This window comes from Aspergillus bombycis, assembly GCF_001792695.1.
Source record: "Aspergillus bombycis strain NRRL26010 chromosome Unknown contig00007, whole genome shotgun sequence".
Taxonomy (NCBI): domain Eukaryota; kingdom Fungi; phylum Ascomycota; class Eurotiomycetes; order Eurotiales; family Aspergillaceae; genus Aspergillus; species Aspergillus bombycis.
In genome coordinates this window covers 440,863-467,216 of record NW_019170009.1, presented here as the reverse complement: position 1 = coordinate 467,216, position 26,354 = coordinate 440,863, and the positions used below count along the sequence as shown (strand labels likewise).

Here is a 26,354-nt window from a genome sequence, read left to right as displayed (position 1 = left end):
CAAAGACTGGCGAAGCGCAACCTACTGACCAGAGAGGTGCGTAGCACACTCTTCGGCGGATAATTCACATATTCAAGAATTTACTTGGTTGGTTTTGATTGTCCACTGACTTGCGATCGATTTCGAACCGTCAGTCATGGATGACCTCCAGTCTCTGGAGCTCTTTTCGCTCGTTTCGCGAATCACGAGCGAACTCCAGAACCACTTGGGCATTAATGACAAGACATTAGCGGAGTTCGTGATTGATCAGCATCTGAAATGCGGTTCGTTTTCGAAATTCAAGGAGACCCTAGACGAGATGGGCGCGGAGTTCCCTCAGAGTTTGATGGAGAGTATTGACCGTCTAGTGCTCACCATGCACCCAAAATACAAGACGAAGAAGACGGATGGCGCCGACAAAGCAGAAGGGGATGACGATATGGATGTACTTGATGCACTCGAAAAAAAGGCGCGCGTATTCAAAGGTCTAGCTGTTCCGGACAAGGCACCGCAATGGGCTGAAGACGACTACATGGATAGGAAAAATGCGGACGAAGGTGATGCCAAGGCCGATGCAATGGATGATACATTTGCGATGCTTGAAGGGCTGGCAGGAAAGGCTCGAGAAGAGAAGGGTCGCACAGCGGTGGAGGACCGGAGTAGCAGGAAACGAAGCAGAAGCCCTGGTTATGATGACTACGATCGTGAACGTCGGCGCAAGGACAAATATCGTTCCCGCTCGAGGTCATATAGTTCCCGTCATCGCAAGAGAGATGACGACGTCGACGAATTCGGCCGTACGCGAAGCAAGTATTCCAGCCGGGATGAACATCGCGATGGCCACAGCGAACGGCGGCGGCAGCGGCATGACAGGAGCCAAGACGACCATTTTCGGCAACCACCCCCAGTTGAGTTGGATGACGCCCCGATACTGTACAAGGTCTACGATGGACGTGTCACTGGTGTGAAGGATTTCGGAGCCTTTGTGAATCTCTTGGGCGTCAAAGGCAAGGTGGATGGCCTGGTACATGTCTCTGCGATGCAAGAAGGAGCGCGAGTAAATCACCCTTCAGATCTGGTCTCCAGAGGGCAGCCGGTCAAAGTCAAGGTCACCAGTATACAAGGATCTCGCATTGGACTTTCGATGAAGGAAGTTGACCAAGTGACTGGGCTTGATCTTATCCCACAACGCCGGCTGGCATCTGGCGCCAATATGGAGCGTCTTGACGGGACTTCAGCGAATGAGCGATATGGCAACTTGAGCTCGGAAGTGCCTGTCATCGAGGATTCTAATGGAAAGCCTATGAAAAACAGAAAGCGCTTAACTTCACCGGAGAGGTGGGAAATTAGACAGCTGATTGCATCCGGTGTTGTGTCAGCGGCTGACTACCCCGATCTCGACGAGGAATACCACGCAACACTGACAGGCGAGGGCACCTTTGAGGAGGAAGAAGATATCGATATCGAAGTCCGAGATGAAGAGCCGCCCTTTTTGGCTGGTCAAACTAAGATGTCCCTGGAGTTATCTCCTATCAGAGTTGTTAAGGCTCCCGATGGCTCTATGAACCGAGCAGCTATGGCGGGTACAAACTTGGCTAAAGAACGAAGAGATCTTCGTCAACAAGAGGCCCAGGATAAGGCTGCGGAGCAAGCTGCAGAGGTTGATCTTAATGCACAATGGCAAGATCCTATGGCCGCGCCAGAAGACCGGAAATTTGCGGCTGATCTTCGAACGGCCCAACAACCTAAAGCCGATGACGCTGTGCCTGAATGGAAAAGAGTTACAATGGGCAAGAATCAATCTCTCGGCAAGCGAACATCGATGTCGATTAAGCAACAACGCGAAAGTCTGCCGGTTTTCAAGTTCCGAAAGCAACTTCTTGATGCTGTTCGTGACAACCAGTTGTTAATTGTTGTTGGAGATACTGGATCCGGAAAGACCACACAGTTGACACAATACTTAGCTGAGGCCGGCTATGGAAATAATGGCATTATCGGGTGTACCCAACCGAGACGTGTTGCCGCGATGTCAGTCGCCAAGCGTGTAGCTGAAGAAGTTGGCTGCAAGCTCGGTGCAGAGGTTGGATACACGATTCGTTTTGAAGACTGCACCAGCCCGGAGACACGAATCAAATACATGACTGACGGAATGCTTCAAAGAGAGGTCCTCTTAGACCCAGACTTGAAGAAGTACTCTGTCATCATGCTTGATGAGGCTCACGAGCGGACAATTGCTACAGACGTCCTATTCGGTTTGCTAAAAAAGACAATAAAGCGGAGGCCTGATCTTCGACTTATTGTTACATCAGCTACATTGGATGCAGAGAAGTTCTCCGAATATTTCAACGGTTGCCCCATTTTCTCGATTCCTGGACGTACATTCCCAGTCGAGATTATGTATTCAAAGGAGCCCGAGTCTGACTACCTGGATGCGGCTCTAATAACTGTCATGCAGATTCATTTAACGGAGCCTTCTGGCGATATTCTTGTTTTCCTGACGGGACAAGAAGAGATTGATACCTCATGTGAGATTTTGTACGAGCGAATGAAAGCGTTGGGTCCTTCTGTACCAGAGCTTGTCATCCTTCCTGTCTACTCTGCTCTTCCTAGTGAGATGCAGAGTAGGATTTTTGAACCTGCGCCACCAGGAGGTAGGAAGGTTATTATTGCAACCAATATTGCCGAAACATCCATTACCATTGACAACATCTACTATGTCATTGATCCTGGTTTCGTGAAGCAAAACGCTTACGATCCAAAACTTGGTATGGACTCCTTGGTGGTTACCCCTATCTCGCAAGCGCAGGCCAAGCAACGAGCCGGTCGTGCTGGAAGAACAGGCCCAGGAAAGTGTTTCCGTTTGTATACTGAAGCAGCCTACCAATCGGAAATGTTGCCAACCACAATTCCCGAGATCCAGCGTCAAAACCTTTCACATACTATTCTCATGCTTAAAGCTATGGGTATTAACGATTTGCTTCATTTCGACTTTATGGATCCTCCTCCGACAAACACCATGCTTACTGCTCTAGAGGAGCTTTATGCTTTGTCTGCACTCGATGATGAAGGCCTTTTGACTCGTTTGGGTAGGAAGATGGCAGACTTCCCTATGGAACCAGCACTTGCCAAGGTCCTCATTGCATCAGTCGACATGGGGTGTTCCGAGGAAATTCTCAGCATCGTTGCCATGCTCTCTATCCAGTCGGTCTTTTATAGACCTAAAGAAAAGCAGCAGCAGGCAGATCAAAAGAAAGCCAAGTTCCACGATCCACAAGGCGATCACTTGACCCTACTCAATGTATACAACGGCTGGAAGAATTCGAAGTTTAACAATGCTTGGTGTTTCGAGAACTTCATCCAGGCGCGTCAGATCCGCCGTGCTCAAGACGTTCGCCAGCAGCTTCTTGGTATCATGGACCGGTACCATCACCGCATCGTCTCATGTGGAAGGAACACAACCAAAGTACGTCAAGCACTATGCACTGGGTTCTTCAGAAATGCAGCGCGTAAGGACCCCCAGGAAGGATACAAGACACTTGTTGAGGGTACACCCGTCTACATGCACCCTAGTTCTGCATTGTTTGGCAAGCCTGCTGAACACGTCATTTATCACACATTGGTCCTTACGACGAAGGAATACATGCATTGCACCACGCTATTGAGCCCAAATGGCTGGTCGAGGCAGCCCCGACCTTTTTCAAGGTCGCTCCCACTGACCGCTTGTCGAAGCGTAAGAAGGCTGAGCGTATCCAACCCCTACACAATCGCTTTGCGGGCGAGGATGATTGGCGTCTATCTGCACAGAGACGTCAAGGTAGAGGGGGCGGTGGAGGAACTTGGGGTTAGCCTTGTACAACTTCTAATCTCATCATGTCATGTCCCCATTGTCTGGGTAACTACAACACGTGCCCTCCTACAGCAATACCCCGATTGAAGTGTTTTTTGTTGATTGCTCCCTCGCTGCGCTTGGCATTAAGAGCACACTAGGGTGCTTAACTTTGTATTCAGAGAGTATAAAGCACGATACAGACGTGTTGAACCCTTTTCTGTAATTTTATAGTATGTGAATGTAGTTGTGAGCTCTAACTTTAGGATTTGCGAAACCTTCCTGCAAGAGTCTGGTAGAGCTAAAGCTCCTAAAAAATCGTTGGCCGCACTTTTACCCAACAGGGCACCATCCACATTACTGGGCGAAATTTCCATTTCGAACTGTTCAATTGGAAAAGGTCCCTCCGGGATCGTCTTTAACATATCGGATCCCGGTGGTAAGTCGTGTTCAAAAGAAGGCTCCCCGGCGCCCTTCATAATGCCAAGAACGCTCTGTCTCAAGTGCTAGTGCAGGAGATTATCTGAGATGCGGCTCGCGTCGGTGAGATTTCAAGACACAGGGTCAAGAGTTCTTCCATCCGCTCCCCAAGAATAAAGAATAAAATAAGTGATCTTATATTTGTGGTTTCAATAAATCAGTAAAGCATCCGGTATACATTAACGTGGTAGAGAAAATCACTTACATCTGGGTTGACTGAAATCAAGTAGCTATGTTGAATAACTAGTTGATGGATGCTGGCCTGTAAAAGAATCCCGTTTTGAATAGATTTGATGGATGCAAAATGGTTTCCTCAGTCTGCCTTCATAGTGATCCATCGGCTGAAATTATTCGTAACCAAATAGCTTTCCTTCTCAAGCGGTAAAATATGGGGTGCTTCTCAGCCAACCCAGTCGTCTAGATGAGCACAACCGTTACGGACTCCGGAGAATACACATCCATCTCTGGCCCGCGCATCATTTATGAAGGGTTTCTCGTGATGACTATTATTGTGGGAAGGGATACGCCGTACAAACAGCTCATTATCCAGTTAATAGAGTCTATGAGCTTTTGTTCTTGCAGGGCCCTTGTAGTTTTATTTGTTGTTCAAACTGCCAGCAAAGGATCCCGTCGTATTCATCGCTAAGTCCATTGGAGTACAGCCGCCAATCCGCATTGGTACTAGTAACTGTCCTGACTTCCTTTAAGTTTCTTCGCTCCATCCGTGACTGGGGCCGCTGGCAGCCAATCAGATACCGCAAAATTTTGACGGGAACTGAGCTTTACACAACTTCAATCCCATCATTTCTGCGTTTCGAGTCTCCAAATTTAATCAGGAGATTGCTCACGCGCAAAAATGTCTCCTCATGATGATCAGATTCACAGGAATAAGCGGAGGAAGGTGGATTCTGCGCAGGAAAATGAAGCCTCAACAGAGATAACGTCTCACGGGCAACTACGCAATCTTTTAACCTTCCAACAGAATGTCCACGAGGTCAAACAAGGTCAGTACGCTATTACCATTTTGTATGTTCTGTGTAGAGCCATACTCATATAGTAACACTAGGCATCAAGAAGTTCAAAGAGTTTCTTCTCGCGACTGGGCAAGTTGAGAACGAGGGCGAAAAAGCCAAGAAATTCCGTATCCTCAAAGCCTATTGCGATTCGCAGATCTCGCATGAAGAGGAGCCTTCTTGCTTTCCAGATCTAATTCAAACTTGGAATTTTGCAGATAGTAACAATAATGAGTCCTTGCTGACTGTGGTCCCGTCCGTTTTGGCTCTTTTTATTAAGACGGTATCTACTAACCTGGAGTTCCGGGACTTTGGATTGGCTCTATGCAAGTTTTTGCTGAAAAAGGAACAACTCAGGTTCTTCAACCGCGGCTTGACAGCAACGAAATCCAAGGAGCATTTGATCTCACCCTGTCTTCGTCTCCTTACTGAAATTGTCAGCTTCGACGGAGGTGCTGTTGCACGGCATGTCTACGCCGTGCGGTATATCACTTTTAAACGAATAGAAGTATTTTTAACTCCGAACAAATCTCAATTAGAGGAGGCTTCAGATGACAGTCAGAAGTCGACTCTCCGACGGAATGCTCAACGATATGTTCTGGCAAACTTGAGATTTCAGCATGCTAGTGCGAAGAGCGATATTATCGAACAGCACAAGGTCATCAGAGCATTCTTGGAGTATGTAAGAAAAGATTCCCGAGATACTGTTTTGGATATCATCAAGGCCATTGAGAGGGATATTATGCAAGATGCTTCCCTCTCCAGGAACGCGAAGACGAAGTTTTTCAACCGAGGGAACTTGGAGAAGCTTGTGACGCTCTACGGCTACGACAGAGAGTCTGAGGAGCCGAATCCCACCGGCGTATCTATTGCCAGTGAGATACATAAGATCCTGATGAATGTCTGCACTAACTCTAGTCATGGTGTCTTACTTTCGGAGACGAGCTGGTACCCTAACGGAAGTGACCCGGAGTCCTTGCCGGGCGAGGAAGACACATCGATCGACTTGGGACTTGATTCCGCAGTATACGTCGACAAATACCGGGAGTCTGTGCCTGTTCGCAACGGGATATTATCATACCTCGCTCAGGCTCTTCGCCCAGACGCAGACAGCCTGCAGATTGAGCTTCTGGTAACCATTTTTAAAGAGGCACCGGAGCTTGTTGCCGATTTCTTCACAAAGAAAACAATGTTTGTTTCCGACCCGAAACCTACATCATCATGGATGGCAGAGTCTGCACTTCTTTTCTCCACAATAAGTTTGCCTGTTCCAACGAACTTTGGTTGGAAGGATAAATTGCCTTCTATGCCGCCTCCCGTATCAGTGGTGGTCGAGAACATCCTACCTCGCCCGCTTAGCCAGAAAACCCTAACCCGCTGCCTGAATTTGAATGCGGAGATAATTACTCTGTTTGCGGTTCGGATTTTGACAATCTCTTTTAACAAGCTGCGAAAGGTCCTTCGTCTTTTTAATTCAGATCATGGTGTCAGTCAATCATTTTGGACTCAGGCCAAAGGCAAATTAATCGCGGAGTTCTGTCGTCGGTGTCCTGCAATGAAAGATGTTGTATCACTATATAAGAAAACTACCAAGGAGGATTTGCAGCAACAAGAAGCTGTGGCCGAACTGCTCTCGTGTTTCTATGAAATCGTGCCTGATGTGGCATTCGAAGAAACTTTCGATGTTTCTCTCGTTTTGGTTGATATCTTGAAACGCCTGGACGAGTCAAATCCTAGCGAGGAAGACTCAGAATCGTTGCTTGCTCAGCTGGGTAGCATTCTCAAAATCGCACAGCAATCCGCATCGATGCGTTGGTGGCAAAAGCCTGGTAAGTACTTCGTAAAATATCGCTCTGAGCGTTCTGCTAATATGGCTATAGGGTCTATGCAATTCTCTGCATTCACGTCGATTCTCAAGGTTGTAGTAGGGGCATCATCTCGTGATTCTCTCGGAGACATTGAGGTCCTGTTGAAGGCTGTGCTTACCGAGAATTCGATCTTGCAAGGCCCGAGCTCCTTTCTGTCACTCTTATCCAGCTTTGGGTCGTTCGACTCTGAAAGCCTCTACCATCAATTATCCTTTTTCGATAACTGTGTTTGTCGGGTAGCGAAAAAACCGGTTCACTACCAGGACTTGCTTGGGTCGCTGTGTGAGGATGTATCAAAACCAATCAGCCCTATCGTATCTGCTATTTCGGAGCAGTGGCCATTTATTGTTAAGTCCGGAGGCGATGCAGAAAGCGCTGTTGGTGCATGGATTGCTAAAACTCTTGGGAACTTGAAAGGGTCCGGGGAAGACTCGAAAGCATTAAAGGCTGCCCGGGATACTTTGGTAGCAGCCACTGAGAATAAGCGCACCAAGTCGACTCTAAAGAAGGCATTAAAAGATACGGAAGAGGGGCCAAGTCAGGATAGCAAGAGACGAGAGTCTAGTACAACACAACCGACAACCTCACGTTCAAGCAATGAGAAGCCAACCGTGGACTTGGAGGAGATATTCGGCACATTGCCCACGGAAGGCACAACCCACAATGCATTGCATAGATGGGAGAAGGATGACATCGAGATCTCCGTTGAGCAAGGCAGGGTGGCAGATCTGATGCTCTGCCTGTGCTCAGAACATGAAGAAGTCAGAAGACAAGCATTTGCTAACATAACGCGATTTATGTCCAAGATTCGAGTAAGTTGATGCTTTCCCTATGATCTCTAAGTGGAGAATATACATGACTCACAATACCAGGAATCTAAATATGTCGAGTGGAGGTCGGTGTTCCTTCTCACTGGTGAACTCCTAGAGACGGTGAAGCAGATTGGTCTGGATTCGCCCATACCCTGGATTGTGGGGGAGTGTGCTTCCAATTGCCTCGCGGTTCTCGTCAATCCAATGCACAAACTCTATGGAAAAGTCAACAAGTTCCTCCAGAAGGCACCTTCCTGGGAACCAGAGAAGATTCCATCGTATTGGATTGACAAGATCCTGCTGCACGAACCTGAACTGGATGATGGCTACTTCGAAGAGACGAACTGGCTCCTTGATCTACTTATTAAAGGCCTTCGCACAGAGACTGTAAGCCACCATGCCGTCAACCATATGAACCATTATTAACGAGCTTATAGGATATGGGAATCTACCGCCGCGCGAATGTGTTTGAACGAGCACTTTCGTTCTATGAATCACCTGGCCCTAGCCTTCCATCCAAGCGGAAGATTTTGCACCTACTGTATCGCTCGACACAAGTCCAAGGTAGCACAACTTTGATTACTCGGGCTGGTATTGTCAGCTGGATCCAAGGCCAAATTCCAGCATTGGGTGGTAAGGAGGTGCCAACTTTTACAGCCATGGCGTTCTCTTTGTATGAATCCTCGGAACAGGATCGGGTCATGAAATGGAGTGGAGGATCTGTAGCACATGTTGTTGAAAATATTGCAGTGTAGATGCTTAATCATTTAGGAGAGGGTGTAGGTCCTTTTCTCCTCTAGACATAATGCTAGATACTTTTCTAGGTTTTCTGGGGATTTCTTTTCTTCTTTATTTTTGTCCTTTCACTGCTATTCTCTTATTGTATACATATATAATGGTAGTGTGTTTATTTGGCATTTTTGATTATTATGTGTTTCCAGGTCTTCGTCATGATGATGAACGTTGCTTCATAAGAATCTACAAAAGTGAATGAGCCTCGCTCACCAAAGCAGGGCTAGTAGTAGTAATATCAGTGAATAGCAGCGAATGATATTGTCTATGATCACATACTAGCAGTCTGTAAGAGAAAAATTGTGATTGTTGTATACAAGGGAATGAGTGTCAGGAATACTAGACTGTTTGCGCTTGATGATGCTGGTGGTTGGTGTTGTTGTTGTTGTTGTTGGGGTACAAAGCGACCTTCCCCATTGGGTAGTCGAGTCCCAAAGAGCCTGAGGCCGACGGTGGAAACAAACGTTTTGCGGCCACAAGTTCAGATCGGGCGCTCTCCGTTGAAACTACTCACCACCACAACCCCCCCCCATCATTTACCTACCACCTACTTTCCATCGGCTGTGTCGCCCATTATTTCCCACCTTCCACTCGGCTTCCCCAACGATAGTTAGCTATATTCCCAACTGCCAGAGAAAACCTTCTGACCTGACAACGGAATCCCCTTTGCCCCTCATCGAGTCCCCGAGTTGACTGACCGATTGAAACTCCGCCAATCTTGCCACTAGCAAGTGGCTTTGCTTCACTGCTCCTCTCTACACCGCACCCTCCATTACACAAGGACCGTTACCCCGGACTACACACACACGCTCTCCCCCTTCTAATCCTACGTTCCCTGCGACTTGCTCCTGCTCCCGCCTGTTGATCCTTGAGAACCAATGAGAACGTTCTAACGATCTGCCGATAACATCACAAACACTTTAGCCATCCTTATGGCGCGACGTTACCAGATTGATGAGCTGTTATGGCTACGCTCGTCGCCCCTGGTTGCTAGGCCTGCGAACTTACCTCCGGTAGAAGAATGGATGGGGTAAGCGATTCTTGTGGTTGCACTTATGGTCCGGAGACTGACATGACCGATGTTGAACTAGTCCGATACCCGACCCAACGACACAGAGAAAAACCACCGGCACTCGCGATCCTAATAATCCAAATGAGACGACACCTCGACGACCGAGCATCTTTGAGACTCGTCATGTCTCCCGCAATTCGAATTCAGGTAAATATAAGGGCATTGTCTTATGTGCCGGGATCGACTGTCCTATGAGTTCATCGCTAACTGGGGAACTTGTTAATTCCTTGTAGAGGATATTATTCTTGGGCCACCAAAGACCGCATTTGCGTCCGCATCTCGCATACCGGGTAAGGGCTCGATAGATGCTACTGAACGGCCATCCAGACAACCTGATTCGGATGATATCAAGAATGACCGCTTAAATTTCCGCGGCAAGTTCTTCAAGGACAGGGAAGCTGGTGATAGTAATCTCGACCGACGTGACGGAAAGTCGGACCCTTTCACCCCTCGTCGTGGGGACAGAGATGACTGGAACACCGGTCGTCCCCGTCGCACCTTTGGCCAGGATGAACAAGAAAGAAAGCCAAGACGTAACGGAGATTTTGATCGGTGGGAATCTCGTGATCTCAATCGTGACCGCGATCAACAGACTCCGAATCATGAACGGGGAGGGAAAGATAAGGATAGCCGATTTTTTCCTCGAAGGGATGGCCAGCCGGGGCGTGCCCGACATGAAGGAAGCTGGTTCCGTGATGACAGCAATCAGGATGGCCCCGAGCCTGAGGAAGAAAAGACCCCGATACGGAGCCGAGATTGGCGCCGAGACCGGCACGGTGCTGACCGGGATTGGACTCGAGGAGCCAAATTTGAACAGGATCCTGAGTGGATGGATTCTAATGATAAGGAAGAGCCCCGAAGGGTGCACACCCAGGAAGATTTCGAACGTTGGAAAGAAAGGATGAAGGCGGGATCTTCTCAGGCTCCTGTAGAGGAGAAGAAAGAGACACCCGTGGAGTCAACTCCGGCGCAGAAGCCAGAGCCCAGACCAACAGACGGTGAAATCTTCAGCAGCAGCGGCACACCGTTCCAATCAGACACAGCCATGGAACGATTTTTTGGGCTTCTGGGCGACTCTAAATCTCCTCAGGAAACCGCTACTTCGTCACCGTTAGAGGCCCCCGTAGTCAGTCAAGCTACCCCTAAGAAAGAAAATATTCCGGGGAAGCCGTTCAAATCTTCTCGTTTTGCTGGGTTGTTTAGTCCGCCCCCCGGCAGTCCGGCAAAAGAGACTGATTCGCAGCTGGAGAACAAGTCTCCTACTGTCCAGCCGTCAACTACTGATGCTGACCAGGAAGGGTTTCAGCGTATTCTACAGATGCTCGGAGGGAGCAAATCGCGCAATGTTACACCTCACAACGATACCGTGCAAGCCAACCGGCCTCCATCGCTTCCTCAAGCAGAATCTGTCCAAAGCGGTATCTCATCGCCCTCCCGCGAGCAGATCAAGCGACCAGACCCCATGCTCATTCAGGAGAACTCTATGCGGAGTGCTGGCCCTCCTGTAGATCTTCAAGCCCGAGAACGGGAACATTTACTTCGCCTAATGCAGCAAGTCCGTGTCACTCCTGTTACAAATCAGGCTCAAGGTAGTCATGGTCAACCACAAAGCGCCGGCGCCGCTCCTGGTATGATCAATATGCCAGAAATGCTCCCACCCCCTCCAGGGCTTGCATCCGCACCAAAGGCTCCTAACTTCATCGACGATCCGGCGATCGCTAATATGCAGCGAGCGGAACCTGATCAGCTTCGGCGACGACCCGCGAATGGGCCTCCGATGGGTTACTTTGAGGATATGCCGTTCCCTCAAGGCGGCCAAGTTCCCATCACCCCGGGTGGAAGTCGGGCTCCTCAAGGTCAAGGTCTACCTGGAATGGGCGTGCAGAGACCGCCAGGCTTTGAACACTTGCCGCCTCCTGGATGGGCCGGCCACCAGCTTCCTCCACAGCAGGGTGGTGGCCCCGGCCCTCTTGCTCCTCCACCGGGTATTCCTACTCCGACACGTGGCGTCAACCCTAACTTCATGTCCAATATGATGCCAATGCATGGGAATATTCCACCGCTCGGTGAGCGCCAACCCTTTCCACGTGGTGCAGGCGGCAATGGATCTGCGGGATTCCCGCCTCCCCCAGGTATGATGCCTCCTCCGGGTTACATGAACGGCCCTCCCCCGTCTGGCTTCCCGCCTATGCCACCCAATGCTGAAGCCCTGATGGGTCTTGGCCATGGTGGTCAGGGTCCTTTTGACGGTAACCCCGGTCCACAGGGGCCTCCACATTCCTCTCGGCACCTATTGGATATGTTCGGACAAGTCGGCGCTGGAGACGCCCGGGGCGGCATGGTAGGTCCGGGCCAGTTCAGATAAGCAGATATATGGATATAGCTGGGCTCCTTGCTTGATGCAAAACTAGCGTGGCATATGGTGTGATTATTGCTGGCTCACCAGGCTGCTTTTTTTTTGCCAAATTTGATATGTATCCCAGATTTATGTGTTGCTTTCCCTGGTGCCCTCCGTCTGTGCGTAGCAAGGACTGGCTTTGATTGATTGAAATATCCTGCCATATTCCCCGAGAGTGTCGAAGGAATGCGAATAGGGTTGCTGCCGCAGCTCCATTTCTAGGCTGATCGAAATGAAAGTAGTAGATGGATTGAACAATATCTAGTGAAGTATGTGATCTGACAGGATAGATCGTACACACTATACTTGCTTAACCAGATGACTGGATACTTGCAATCAATCTGTTACTTGAATGAAGGTTTCTATCCGTAAAATTCTCGCTCACTGTTTACTGATATCTTTGATTCTGTTGGGCCAATGTATAAATGATTGGCTGTGAATTCCATAACCCAAGCTGTTCTGGTCAGCGAAGGGCCCTCGAAGACTTGTCAGCTAGTGTTTCATCTTGTTCAGTGAATAGTAGGGAATGGCACTTCGTGATGCCCTGTTTTATGTCTTTTGCACACTATACAACTCCCTTCCACCTACAGCATAGTGCACATATATCACTTCAATATTTCGCGATCAGTATTCCACGATACAAAGTAACTATAGGTTACCATGGCGCCCAATCCAAAGGCAAGTAAAGTTTTTATTCAAATGTGTCTGCTGATCTTTAGACCCCCTTGCTCCATTGTCCCTTTCAGTCACTTTTTACTCCATACCTACAGCTTTCACCACAGCCCTACATTCAACTAAGCGAACCAGGTAAACTTTTCATCTATTCATCTGATCTATACTACTAGAGCGTATCTCTAACAAATAAAAAACCAGAAACCCCACAATAAGCCAGAGACGCAGGGCGTCGACGCTTCAACTTGTAATCGACATCCACGCTTTCTGGATAGTGATGGAGAAAAGAAGCTCATCCGGAGCTCAAATGGGTTAATGCAAAGGGGAATGGCTAACAGATATCTTCTACGCAGCTTGGCGATATGATGGACGAGGTCGACTTCGAGCTCTGCTTGGACATCGATCAATATGTGAGTGCTTTCTCTTAGTTCATATTCGATACAGATCATACGAAATCTCGAATCTAGAGAAACTTCTATTTTTTTTATCAAGGAAGAATAACGAGAGAAAAAAAACCAACAGGTAACCGCCTCTTGCTGCGAGTCAAAGCGCCTATCTACCCAGTCCGCCACAGACTCAATCAAGCACGACAACATCCAAACAGCGACAATTCCCAACTCCAAAGTCCGCAAGCACGGGGAACTAGACTCAGCCTCTGACATTGATGGGAACATCACCCCAGAACAGCCTCACCACGCACGACCATGCAAGAGACTCAAAACTCTGAATCATTCCGAGTCAGACCTCGAGGATGACCATGATCGCACCTATCTCGACATCGCGATCAAGTGCATCACCCACAACGACCAAGAGATACTCTCTGACGCCGACGACACCGACCCAGAAACTCACAGCTCAACCAGTGCCTCGACCACGGCCATCAATGAAGAAGAGATGGACCTGGACACCGACACGGATGTCGAAGTCCACGCCAACTCGAGCAGCGACGACATAGGCATAAGCTCGGTTCGCTCCTACATCGCTCGTCCCTCCCATTTCTTCGAGATCTACGAAGACCCGGATGACTCGCATCTGGAGAACCATCCCGGTCTTATGTCCAGTTTTACCACCTATTCCTCCCGCGATGAAGATAAGGAGAACATCCTCGATGGCCACCACGAGCAGCAGGAGCAGACACAGGCAATGGGGGTCAATTCGCAGATGTGGATTCGCCAATCTACTAATCGTTTCTCGCATGTGGTTAGTTCCAGATACCAGGGGGTTGATGGGGGCGCGGATACAGATGAGGCGGACACTGATGTTGAAGAGTTTGTGATGGAGGGTGGAGAGGGTGCGAGGGAGGGTGAGATGGAGGATGTGAGGGTGTCGTTTCATTCGTTGGGTGCTGGAGAGGCTCCGTTGCTTCCTCTTGCTTTCCCGTTGCCTTTGAGGATCCCTTCTTCTGCCTTGGTTCAGGGTGGTAGGGCCGATGGCCGGCGTCGTTGCCTTGGACCTAGGCCTGTTGTGCACTTTGAGTGATTACTGATATGTGAGATGCTTTGTTTCCCGGGCATTTCTTGTACAAAACCCCTTGTATTAGCTCTCTCTTTCGTCTCCTTCATTCTGTCGCCCGCGGATTCCATGTACTGTACTTTTATTGCTGGTGTTGTGTGGTTTGTTTCTTCTCTTCAAATGGCCTCCGTGTCTCAGATTGATTTACCGATGGGAAACGAAACATTCCGTGGAAAATACTCATGTCGGGTGAATACCAGGTTGTTCTGACTCAAAATGAGTATTTTACAGCCCTGACTGCCATACTGTATTTACCATGTTGTCTATTTCCGCTGCTAATACTACGTCCATTACTTAGTTACTATTCCTTTCGCTGATTAATGGCCACTGACCGACCAACTTAAAAGATAGCCTCGAGATGAATCAAAAGCGATAGCCAATGAGATGAAGTAAGGCCCAATGTCTTCCGAGTCAGCTTTGATTGTTATCGAATGATGACAGCAAATTTCCAAATAAAGTGGTAATAGTACTGAAAGGCAAGCCCCTTCCCCCCTGCAGAATATGCATCTGCATCGTATGTAATTCGGCACTTGCAGCCGAATATAGCTCGATACTTTATTGATCCTTTGACGATCTCAGGAGCGACACTGGTCACTAGTAAATAAAATCCCTCATTGCCTTTCTCGATCTCCTCTAAACGACGCTTCTTTATTCCGGCCGCCGTGGTTCCCGACTACTTGTGGGGTATTCACTGGCAGTGTGTCCGTAGACATTATGGGGTGACGATCTTCTTCTGCAGAGGTCGATCGACGTGATGGCAATGCCATATTGTTGGTATCTTTGCCTACGATGGATGTAGACATCCTCCCTCAGAAAACGGTCGGAAAAGTCCCGTGATGTCAGTGATATAAAGTGCATGTATGTGTTTACGCTATGAAGCTGCTCAGTAAATACTGAAGTAGAGGTTGAAAGGGTTGTAGGGGATGGACGAGGTAATTAAAGATCAGTAAGAAGTGGTGTATATGCCCAAGAGTTGAGGAGAGATTAAATGTATATGCTTAGATGGAATGCAAGGGTATAGATAGGATGTGAGATGAAAGGAATATGTGAAAGTTATTGTAAGGTTGCAGTAAAGCAGGAAGATGAGATGAGGCATCAGAAAGAAGAAGTAGAGGAGAGAAGCACTATGAGAGGGCAGTGAGGCCTGAGTAACGAATGCTCAGTTTATAGTATTAGACAAGGTATCATAAAGTGAATCTAAGACGGCACCGAAAAACACTGATTAAAAGCAGCTAGTGAAGCGACGCAATATCATCTGATTAAAACATGTATGGTCAAATGGGAATCTCTTCTAAGGCGAACACAAAAACGTGAAAGATTATTGGAAAGGGGCGGGAGGAGGAAGAAAGTGTTGCAAATAATGCAAGATGCTCCCCTCTCAAGTGATCGGTGTTAACTGCCATTCGGTGCGTCGACAGTCCGCCCGAGATCGCTGGTCAATGAGTACACAGACAGATCTGAGAAGCTCTCGTGGGTCGGAGCGGGTAAATTCGTCTTGGTTATCGGCTGTGTGGCACGCTTTCCAACACAGCTGTCAGGTGGAAGGTGAACAGGAGACATCAGATCGCGAGTTTGCCCGGGAAAGAGGCCCTTGTCAAGGTCACTTTGCCACAGCCTGCGTGACGCATCGAATGCCTTGTTAACTAGCCCTCGCCGAAGCTCTTCATATTCTTCAAATAATGCGATCAGCTGGCAGTCGGGGTTCTGGGCCAAGAGTTTGGAAAATATGATCGCGTCCTCTACAGCATACGCCGCCGATTCATCGCGCGGAGGCATCTGTATTTTTATTAGTCTTGTGACAAACATAATGCCGTTGTAAATGAAGGAACTTACTGCGTGCGCGGCATCGCCGAGTAAAAGTATCCGATCTGTGTGCCATTTCCCTCGTTGGCGAACCTGATACACAGGGTATAGCATCCAATCCTCGGTTCGGTCAATGATCTCGCGGATGTACGGTAGGCTTGACATGCCGAACTGCGCCCGGACCAGGTAACGCATTGACATCCTCATGTTCTTCTGAGCCGCCAGGTCCGTTCCCGACATTGCTTGATATTTCTCGATCAGGTGTTCACTCACGCGGACGATTGCCGCCACAAAGAGCTTCTCGTGTTTTGCGTCGCAGTAGCTCGTCAGGAGCGAGCTATGCCGGGCGAGATGTACCGCGGTTTGAGTGAAGGGCATCGATGCGGTAAAGTTCCGGGCGTCGGCCATGCTTTGTATGAAAGAGACACCAGTATATTCAGATCGGTTGCCAGGATCTACGATTTTCGTCCGTGTCGCCGAGTGAACCCCATCGCATCCCAAAACCAAGTCCCCCGTGGCGGTTGAACCGTCTTCGAAGTGCAACGTGACATTCTCCGGTGTTGTGCTTCCTCCGACTAGCTTTTTATCGTAGTGAACCGACACATTCGGCAGCTTGCGAGCCACTGCCAGCATGGCCTCCGACAAAGCGCTGCGCAACACCCGACGACCCTTATAGCCACCGTAACCATGTCCGTTCTCGTCGGTAAATCGGAGGGGGCCCAAACGGCGACCGGCACGCACGGAAAATAGATCAATGGCATCTACTTCAATACCAGCCTGGTCGCCCATCTGATTCAACTCGGTTAAGACTCCTAGCTCGTCGAGATACCTCTGAGCGACCGGCGTTAAACTGATGGCGCCGCCCGACGTGGTGAGCTCAGATGCGCCATCATACACTGTGATTTTCAACCCAGGAATAACGGGGGCGAGCTCGTTGGAGAGGGCAATGGCACTGGCGAGACCAGCAATGCCGGCACCGACGACGAGAATATCGCTCGGCATTGTGGGGAACCCGTTGTGCTTCGTTCTTTGCTCGTAAAGGCCGACAGACACACTGGCGTCGGAAAGTGGTAGGAAAAGAGGGTCAGAGCGAGGATAAATCGGTCGGAGAGGTCACACAGGGGCAGTGATTTGCCCTGTAGTTCGGTTCATGATGTTTCGTTGTATGCACATCGTTGCACTGGTCAATGGTTTAGTGTCAATTTAATTTAATTTTTTCCTTCATTTTAATTTTCTTTTTTGTTTCTGTCTTTTTTTTTTTTGCCGCGGTTCCATCTTTTCCCATTCCGGATTGGGATGTTCTCCGCGCCGGCCGAAAGCTCTGTTAATTCGGGCGATCGGTTAAACGATGCCGGCAAGCAGAGCCAATCAAGGGTTCACATTGCCACCCCTCAAGTGTCATGTCCAACGTGAAGAAGTTGGCGTTCCATGGATCCTCCGAAAACTCCTCTGATTGGCAGCCCCCGGCATAAGCTTATAGCGCCCGGGGGCAAAAATCGGCGGGTCTAGACATACAATTTCCTTTCTTCACGGAACCAACCGATCGTTTTGATCTATATCTCACCTATTAAGCATCATGTGGTCTTAGTATTGGCAGGAGGCATCTGGAGAGCGAAGCGTTGGGAACTGTATCTGTTTGAATTAGGGATTATTCATCATGATCCAGGATCGCTAACGTCAATACACTACATGATATGTACAGAAAGTCACGCTTGCCGAGGCACGTGTGTTTTTAGGAAATGATTCCCCCATGGAATCTGAAACTCTCAACAGCGAAGGTTTAATCATCGTTCAGGGTGTATTTCCATATTCCATTCGGCAGCAGCGCTTGCCGCAATGTCTCCAGCTTCTTTTTCAACATTACTGTCTCCGCCTCCAACTCGCCGATATAATTAACGGCATCGGTCAGAACTGCCATCTTCTTAGAAGCATGCTTCCTTTGACAGTAGAAGCGGGGCCTGCCACTTCCAACCCCTCGTGTGTAATAGCCTTGCAGCGATGACTCAAGTGCAGTAAAATTCTTACTGAGGTTCTCCCGATAGCGTTTTTCAATTCTGTTATGTGCTGAGCGTCGGGATGAAGGATGCGCTGGGCCTTCATGAGGAATGGAACTGGGCGAACCAGATGGGGAAGATGGGAGCGGCGATAACGAGGCGACGGTTGAAGTCGAGGCAGAGCAATGAGATTGTGGGGGCGATGTGCGGGTCGTAGAGGAGTGTTTCGACGTGTTCTGTATTGAATCTTTTTTGAGTGGCGGTAGCACGGGCGCGTCCTCAAACTGGCTGGGCGCCGCGAATGTGTGCTTCAGAGATGTCCAATTCTCGTACGCTTCCCACGGGAGAAGGTCTGCGGGAGATGGCACAGAAGATGGAGACCATTGTGGCAAGTAGCAGGGAGAATCGAGGGTATCTTGAGAATTTGGCTGCATAATCATTAGATCATGGACTGACTAGGTGACAGGGTGTCTTTCCCTCAGGGTACTTACTCGTCGATGAGGGTTGGCAGGCAGTGGCTCAATGGTCGTATCAAACGCAGACATCGGCGCCACCTCGGCGTCTGCACCAATTAAATTATCCCATGCATAGGGAAGATCTTGGTACTGGAGTTTCCACAGATGTGCTGAAGTTGCGGGCATTTTGCGTTGGGTAACTTGGGTTGGACCGGCGGATAGTTGGGGGTACCGAACCAAAGGAGAGAGGGTTCAACAGCTTTAAATAAACCCGAGGCGTTTCGGAATAAGCGCCACAGGTATCTAGGATGCAGAGGATTGTGCCATATGAGTTAGACAGGTCAATGCCAGGATTGATCTCCGACATTAGGGACTTTTTTCTTCTTTTCTTTTCGTGCGATCCTTGTAGAAAATGACCTCATGCGACACTGTCTGGACCGCGAAACTTTGCGCTCGGCTCCGACTCGGCATTAGCAGGGTTTCGGTGCTTAAGCCTCTTTTCGTCCCCGATAGCCCTAAGTTACAAATTTAATTCGTGGCATTGAAGCCTGCTACAGGATTGATTGCTGAGTAGCCGCTACCTACTTCAGTGATGAGAATGGCAGGTTGCTTTGCGGTGTCGTTATACGCACCTCTATTTCTCCGATATAATTTTCCTACCTGGTCATTACTCTAACCCCGCTCTATCACAATAATGTGCTAGTGACCCTGGCGGAGCTATGATTAATATTCAAAAGTAGGTAGGACGAATGAGAGGCATGATAATAATACATAATAAGGGAATAGATGAATAAATAAGTAGATAAAAAGTACGCTGTTCTGTGGGGGACTGGGAGTGAAACGCTGCATTGCAACCATCCACTATGTCCATTAGCGCTGTCACTGATAAGGGTGGCAAGATGACCCCTGTCGAATATTCTTTTCTAGCGCGAGCGATTGTATATTCTAGACTGATGGCCAGATCAACGGGCGATCATCTTTGCAGCGAAAAGCATTATCGTTCAGGCTTAGTCCATCCATTGGGTGCAGATCGCCCAGTTTGCTGGTCTGTGTTCCTAGACACTTTGCGGAGAACAGACCACGATGTCTGTTGAACACGTTGCAGGACTTCTGTCGAATAACTCGGTGCTTGTACATCAAATCATGAACCCGCCCAGGGTATCGCGAAAAAGGCTTCGAGTAACCGTCTGAGATTATCATGATGTCAACCCACATTGTGCGACATTTCCGGAGCGACAAGCTATCGATAGGCTCGGAATTGACCAAATGCTTGTTTAGGGAGGGACATGATCCTTCGCCCCGTGCATGGCGTCATAAATGATCGCTATCAGTGAAGATCCTAATTATCAGTTACAAGTGGTCAATTAATGAAGAGTCAGAAAGAAATTGAGTTTGTCTCTTAGCGGTGTGCTTCGCCCACGTGCGCAGCGCACGAGAATTGAGGGGTTTCTTTTCTTTTTAGGCTACTACTAGTAGTAGTAAGCAACTGAACTCAACAATACCCCTCGCCCTTTTTTTTATATTAATATTTTTTTCTCCATTAGACTTCTTTCCAAGAATTTTTCGCACTCAATTTCAATTACACTACGGCCGTTGCAATGAACGTCTTCCAAGAACAACGAGGAATGATCTCTCTTTTCGCCTCCGAAGGCCAAAGAGAGGGGGCCATTATTGCCGTCGTCCTCGAAGAACTCAAGTGGGTCCCCTGAACCATAACAATCCCTATGAATCCTGGCTAATTGCCTCTGTTTCAGACTCCCCTATCGCCTTCATCTGGTCGAAAAACCAGAAGATATTGATGCGAAAAGTCTCCCGGTGCTCAGAAACATTCAAAGCGACGGCGAGTCCATCGATCGTTCCGGGTTCCACGATGTTGTGTCGTACCTGATTGCGCGCTATGACACAGCTCACGAGGTGTCCTATAAGAAGGGCTCCAAGGAGGATGATGAGGTCAACAGATTAGTTGCATCCTTAACTGAGCCCAATGCAGCCCATCCGGAAGAGCACCGCTTCGATCTCGATGCAAAGGATGGCATCCCCTTCGCCAGAAAGGCTATCAGCCTGTATCTTCACCTTGAGCAGCATCTGCAGAAGTCGCACAGTAACTACCTGGTGGGCAAGAAGTGGTGCGCTATTTCATTATACACCCCTTTGGTATTGCGTCCATATGAAGCTAACCATGTGCAGCACCCTTGCGGATCTCCTCCATCTCCCCTACGTGGCTGCCGCAGGCTCAGCTGGCCTCGACCTTGAGAGGTTCCCGGAGCTGACAATATGGTACGATCGGGTTTATCAGCGTCCGGCAGTGCAGAAAGGCTTCGCTGCTGTTCATCTGAAGATCCGTGGATAGAACAGCCCTTCTATCACCAATTGATCACGCCATTGGTTAGGCCAGCTGACCGAGATTGAAGTGATGTGTAATGGACTTGTCGCTCCTTTACTTTCCTTAATTGTATCCACTGTTCACGCTTCCTGTATAGAGTAGTGTATGTTATAGATATATACTGGGTTGTTATAGATCAAGATCAGCGATTCGTACATTCCATCGGCTCCAATTCTAGACCACTAATGATTCCTCAACGAAAACAAATTGCTCGGCAAGTCAATAAGTACTTTATTAACACCCTGCAATATAATCGTACGTTACAGATATGCTCGTGTGAGACGCACCTCAACCACCCAAGAGTCTAGAATCACGCTGCATGCATGAATGGTTGCGGAGCAATATCCACCCTATAAAAATAGTAAGTGCGGGGAGAGGGCATGTGACTTCGGTTGCCTCTTATGTAGCATAAAGTAATCATAATGATGATATCACTGTCAGACTCGCTGGTTCTTGACTAAAATATGACAGAATTCACTTGGCTTCCCTGTGCGGCCAACTATGGTCAGCCAAAGAGATTACTAGTAGTTGCCCTCGCCATGTGTCCAATCGCCTGACTCTCGCCTCACTGGTCGGGACACCCGTGCTTTCCCGTACGGTCGTACGAGATCTTCCGTCCGGCTGATTCACTTTATAGATAAATGCAAGCCCCAAGCAGCTACAATGTTGGATAATACAGCCGCTGTAAACTGAGTATCAATCTACAACTACATACCATTCAGCATGTGTATCGCCTTCTTTTCCACCGCTCATCCCCAATATCGCCTCATCGTGTGCAACAACCGAGATGTACGTATTCTGCACGCTTCATAGACCTTGGCAATATCCAATACTGATCACATCACAGGAGTTCCTCCACCGGCCAACATCTCGTGCAGACTGGTGGCCGTCCCCTCATTCTCATGTCCTCAGCGCTCGAGATCTTGTGCGCCCCATCCATCCCACCTGGCTGGGTATCACAAAACAAGGCCGCATCGCCGTGCTGACAAACTACCATGAAGACACCTGTGCAAAAGCCGTCGGGAAATACAGCCGTGGTGAGGTCGTCAACAGCTGGCTCGCGTCATCGCCGGATAACGCGCAAACCACGCAAGAGTTCGTGAACCAATGGACCACCAACGGGGAGTTAGCAAATATCGGTGGATTTAACCTCGTGTGTGGAAATGTTATGGAGCCGCTGGCGATTTTGGCCAGCCGGGCGTCAGAGACGGAACCGACCCTTTGGATCGCGGACAAACCGGGACAAACGGTCGGGTTGAGCAATACGGACTACGATGATCGAACTTGGCCTAAGGTTGAGAAGGGGGAAGACGCGCTTGTTGATGCGATTGCGGGGCATGTTCAGAATCAAGAAAGCGAGGACGCTTTGATTGTGAGGCTGTTGGATATGCTTAGTCTGGATACGCTACCTCGATTAAACAACAATGCTGGTGTCCAGGAATACATCCCGCACCTTCCGCAGAGTGTTTTTATTCCGCCTATCGGCTGTGATAAACAGGCGCGGGATGAAGCAGAGCTACCAGCTAAGCAAGACAAGAGGGAGGAGAGTCCAGTCCTACCGTCTACTCCCGAGGGGACACCCAATCGTGCATACCTGGAGGGTCTATATGCGACACAGAAGCAGACGGTCATTCTGGTGGGGTTCGATGGGCGAGTCCGGTTCTTTGAACGTACATTGTACGACGATGATGCTCAGCCAGTCTCTATAGAGGCTCGCGACCGGTCATTTGAGTTCCGGGTTGAAAAGTAAACGCCATACCAGGAGTTTCGGTTTCGCACGATTCTAGTTCATCCATGTATATTTAGAGGGTATTGTGGCGTTTTGGGGACATCTCTCTCAAGCCATAAAGTCTAATGATCCAGTCTATTGGCACAACGGTCATTGAATAGTTTCTATCGGAGCATTAATTTTTGGGCGCGATTCCCAAGTCAAGGGTATCACGCCGTCGGTCACGTTGTCTTCATTTCGGACACAGGAATCCATCGGCATACCGATACCCCATGACGCGGCGAGCTTAGATTAGAGTCGCATGTTGTGTGGGTTCATTGTGGAGCACTGATTGACACCAACGGGCCATAACTAGTCTATGCCCCATGGGTGATTACTGTCGTTATCAGTGTGCGTACTGTGTAGAAATCGCCTCGGATTTTAGCGTCCTTCGGGTCCCATATTTGCCCGTAATATAGCGCCAGCGTTTGTACTCGTCACACACAGTCTTCCGTAATAAGTCGAAGGATCAATGCCCAGATCGAGGGGTCCAGACAAATGACAAGGTTTTGTATGCCGAAAGGGTTAGACAATTGGGGGTTCCGGAAAGGTTCGGAGGTCCCCGTCCGCAGCTACACTAATGAATATCTTCTACGCAGCTACGCCGTTCCTGATCCCCTGTCATGTTGTTTTCCTTTTTCTTGATTTAGCGTGGCAAATTGTGCTGTGATCCCCACTGAGTCCTAGTCATGAGTGAATGCGAACACTTGGGTGGTTCACTATCACAAACAGGACAATGATTAGCTTAGGCATCTTTCATTCATTCGCTTGTCCCACGTCTGCCATTGCCCGAGTACCACATCGGACCATATTGGCCTGTGAGAACAAAGGGAATCCCACTGCCATCAGCCCATCACGGGATGTGGGATCAGGCACAGCAGTATGCGGAGATTTCATATCTTACCTTGTTTTCCATCCCGGATAAAAGTCAGTCATCTTGCTGCCTCCAAGGATCTGTTGTCCAGTTTATCACAACCTCATTGTATTAGTATTGACATCACTCACACCTATAATTTCTTGTGATCTTTGACTAGATCTACACCATGACCAACTCCATACTAGATAGTTATTCTTCAAGACGCAAACCCCGCCGCATTGGCATCCTGACATCAGGAGGGGATGCTCCGGGAATGAATGGAGCAATCCGCGCAGTCGTCCGCACAGCAATCCAGAACGGCTGTGAAGCATGGGCAATCCACGAAGGCTACGAGGGACTCATCCAGGGCGGTTCAATGATGCATCCTCTGTATTGGGAAGACGTTCGAGGCTTCCTATCGCGTGGAGGGACACTCATTGGCTCTGTGCGCTGTGATCGTTTCCGCGAACGAGAAGGTCGTCTCCAGGCTGCGAGAAACATGGTGCTTTTCGGTATTGACGCCTTAGTCATCTGTGGTGGAGACGGAAGTTTGACCGGGGCAGACCTCTTTCGGTCGGAATGGTCAGAGTTACTCAATGAGCTGGTCTCAACGGGTGTTTTGACTGTGGCACAAGTCGCACCTCATCAGAATCTGAATATTGTTGGACTGCTCGGCTCTATTGACAATGACTTTTCCGGCACGGATGCCACCATTGGATGCTATTCTGCGTTAACACGAATTTGCGAGGCGGTCGATGCAGTGTTTGATACAGCTTCCTCCCATCGCCGAGGCTTCGTCGTCGAAGTTATGGGCCGACACTGTGGCTGGTTGGCGTTGATGGCTGCCATCGCAACTGGGGCAGATTGGTTGTTTATCCCGGAGAGGCCTCCGCGAGATGGCTGGGAAGATGATATGTGCTCGATAATCACCAAGGTACTGCCGTCCTTACTCTTTCTCCTGCTACATCCACCTTGACAGGCTGACATATTAACACATCAATACTAGAATCGTAACCGCGGAAAACGTCGCACTATCGTTATTCTGGCGGAAGGAGCCCAGGACAGCAACTTGGATCGCATTTCGTCGGCTGCCGTGAAAGATGTCCTTAGCAAGCGTCTAGGGCTCGATACCCGCGTCACCGTTCTGGGGCACATCCAACGAGGCGGATCCCCGTGTGCATATGACCGCTGGCTGTCAACGTTACAAGGCATCCACGCCGTCAAAGCAGTGCTGTCTATGACTCCTGACTCGCCCTCTCCGGTGGTGATTATCCAGGAAAATAGAATCAAAACCTCGTCTCTGGCTGAAACTGTTGCGCTGACGAAGGAGGCTAATGCCAGTATGCATGCCAAAGAGTTCGAGAAAGCAGCAACACTTCGGGATCCCGAATTCATGGAATATCATAGCGCGTACCGACATCTGAACACGAGTGATCATCCTAAGATGGTCTTGCCCGAAGATAAGGTATGTTCCTACCAAGCTCAGTTGTGCACGAATTGAGCCTAATGTAGATTACAGCGCATGCGGATTGCCATCATTCACGTCGCGCCCCAGCTGCAGGCATGAATCCAGCCACGCGCGCAGTAGTCGCCTATTGTTTAACTAGAGGACACACCCCAATCGCCATTCACAACGGTTTCCCTGGTCTCTGTCGGCACCATGACGATACCCCTGGCTCGGTTCGTGAAATGCATTGGCTGGAGTCTGGTGACTGGATCAACGATGGCGGGTCTGACATTGGTACCAACGCGGGACTACCGTTAGACGATATCAAAACGACAGCTCAATGCTTTGAGCGGTATAAGTTCGATGCACTCTTCGTTATAGGAGGCTTCGAAGCGTTTACAGCTGTCAGCCAACTACGCAAGGCGCGTGAGCAATATCCTGCTTTCCGGATTCCGCTTGTTCTGCTCCCAGCAAGTATGTCGAATAATGTTCCCGGCACGGAATATTCCCTTGGAAGCGATACCAGCCTTAACACACTTGTTTATTTCTGCGATGTCGTCCGGCAATCTGCGTCCTCGTCCGGGCACAGCGTGTTTGTTGTTGAAGCGCAAGGGGCCGAGTACCAGGCGACAGCTGCTGCACTGGCCGCGGGAGCGATGACCGTGTATACGCCTGATCGAGGAATAACTCTCCAGAGCCTCTCTAACGACATTGAGTACCTCCGCAAACAGTTCTTAAAGGATCACGGCGCCAATCGTTCGGGCAAGCTGATCATCCGCAATGACCAGACGTCCACCATATACAGTACAACAGAGATTGCAAATATTATCAAACACGAAGCCAAGAATCGCTTTGATGCGCAGGGCGTGGTGCCAGGGCACTTCCAACAGGGTGGCAAAGTCTCACCCATCGACCGTATTCGCGCGTTTCGGTTAGCCGTCAAGTGCATGGAACATTTGGAGACTTTCGCAGGTCAATCACCGGATGAGATCACGAACGACGAGAACTCAGCTACGGTGATCAGCATCAAGCAGTCTCGTATCCTTTTGCTGCCGATGGGAGGTCCTACCGGGGTTGAAGCTACCGATACTGATTGGAAGCGACAGCGGCCGAAGACTCAGAACTGGTTGGAGATCCAGGAAGCTGTGGACTCCTTGTCGGGGCGCTCGTCCGTGTGTGCAATCCCGAACTGAGAGGTTTACACTGCTGTTTCTTTCATAGTCT

At 49.2% G+C, this 26,354-nt stretch overlaps 9 protein-coding genes across 9 annotated transcripts; 7 read left to right on the top strand and 2 right to left on the bottom strand.

Annotated features, from left to right (window-relative positions):
* Window positions 1-136: 136 nt before the first annotated feature.
* ABOM_001928 (putative RNA helicase-like splicing factor (HRH1)) lies at window positions 137-3,825 on the top strand (the record flags this gene model as incomplete). The annotated part of the gene is made up of 2 exons (XM_022529058.1): window positions 137-3,524; window positions 3,614-3,825. The coding sequence occupies 2 exons, from the start codon at window positions 137-139 to the stop codon at window positions 3,823-3,825; spliced, it is 3,600 nt and encodes a 1,199-aa protein (XP_022393416.1).
* A 1,316-nt stretch (window positions 3,826-5,141) lies between these two features.
* ABOM_001927 (NPA1/URB1 family protein) lies at window positions 5,142-8,733 on the top strand (the record flags this gene model as incomplete). The annotated part of the gene is made up of 5 exons (XM_022529057.1): window positions 5,142-5,289; window positions 5,352-7,127; window positions 7,179-7,978; window positions 8,039-8,365; window positions 8,416-8,733. 5 exons carry the CDS (start codon window positions 5,142-5,144, stop codon window positions 8,731-8,733), a joined length of 3,369 nt encoding a protein of 1,122 aa, XP_022393411.1.
* A 969-nt stretch (window positions 8,734-9,702) lies between these two features.
* Window positions 9,703-12,207, top strand: ABOM_001926 (uncharacterized protein; the record flags this gene model as incomplete). The annotated part of the gene is made up of 3 exons (XM_022529056.1): window positions 9,703-9,800; window positions 9,862-9,989; window positions 10,076-12,207. The coding sequence occupies 3 exons, from the start codon at window positions 9,703-9,705 to the stop codon at window positions 12,205-12,207; spliced, it is 2,358 nt and encodes a 785-aa protein (XP_022393412.1).
* A 1,067-nt stretch (window positions 12,208-13,274) lies between these two features.
* Window positions 13,275-14,391, top strand: ABOM_001925 (uncharacterized protein; the record flags this gene model as incomplete). The annotated part of the gene is made up of 2 exons (XM_022529055.1): window positions 13,275-13,322; window positions 13,435-14,391. 2 exons carry the CDS (start codon window positions 13,275-13,277, stop codon window positions 14,389-14,391), a joined length of 1,005 nt encoding a protein of 334 aa, XP_022393413.1.
* A 1,425-nt stretch (window positions 14,392-15,816) lies between these two features.
* On the bottom strand, window positions 15,817-17,229 carry ABOM_001924 (FAD-dependent oxidoreductase; the record flags this gene model as incomplete). Its single annotated transcript, XM_022529054.1, has 2 exons — window positions 15,817-16,200; window positions 16,258-17,229. The coding sequence occupies 2 exons, from the start codon at window positions 17,227-17,229 to the stop codon at window positions 15,817-15,819; spliced, it is 1,356 nt and encodes a 451-aa protein (XP_022393414.1).
* Window positions 17,230-18,007: 778 nt separating this feature from the next.
* On the bottom strand, window positions 18,008-18,862 carry ABOM_001923 (uncharacterized protein; the record flags this gene model as incomplete). The annotated part of the gene is made up of 2 exons (XM_022529053.1): window positions 18,008-18,649; window positions 18,713-18,862. The coding sequence occupies 2 exons, from the start codon at window positions 18,860-18,862 to the stop codon at window positions 18,008-18,010; spliced, it is 792 nt and encodes a 263-aa protein (XP_022393407.1).
* A 1,412-nt stretch (window positions 18,863-20,274) lies between these two features.
* ABOM_001922 (glutathione S-transferase family protein) lies at window positions 20,275-21,026 on the top strand (the record flags this gene model as incomplete). The annotated part of the gene is made up of 3 exons (XM_022529052.1): window positions 20,275-20,372; window positions 20,431-20,802; window positions 20,864-21,026. The coding sequence occupies 3 exons, from the start codon at window positions 20,275-20,277 to the stop codon at window positions 21,024-21,026; spliced, it is 633 nt and encodes a 210-aa protein (XP_022393408.1).
* Window positions 21,027-21,782: 756 nt separating this feature from the next.
* Window positions 21,783-22,809, top strand: ABOM_001921 (NRDE family protein; the record flags this gene model as incomplete). The annotated part of the gene is made up of 2 exons (XM_022529051.1): window positions 21,783-21,848; window positions 21,907-22,809. The coding sequence occupies 2 exons, from the start codon at window positions 21,783-21,785 to the stop codon at window positions 22,807-22,809; spliced, it is 969 nt and encodes a 322-aa protein (XP_022393409.1).
* Window positions 22,810-23,870: 1,061 nt separating this feature from the next.
* On the top strand, window positions 23,871-26,323 carry ABOM_001920 (phosphofructokinase; the record flags this gene model as incomplete). Its single annotated transcript, XM_022529050.1, has 3 exons — window positions 23,871-24,617; window positions 24,690-25,148; window positions 25,196-26,323. 3 exons carry the CDS (start codon window positions 23,871-23,873, stop codon window positions 26,321-26,323), a joined length of 2,334 nt encoding a protein of 777 aa, XP_022393410.1.
* Window positions 26,324-26,354: the final 31 nt, after the last annotated feature.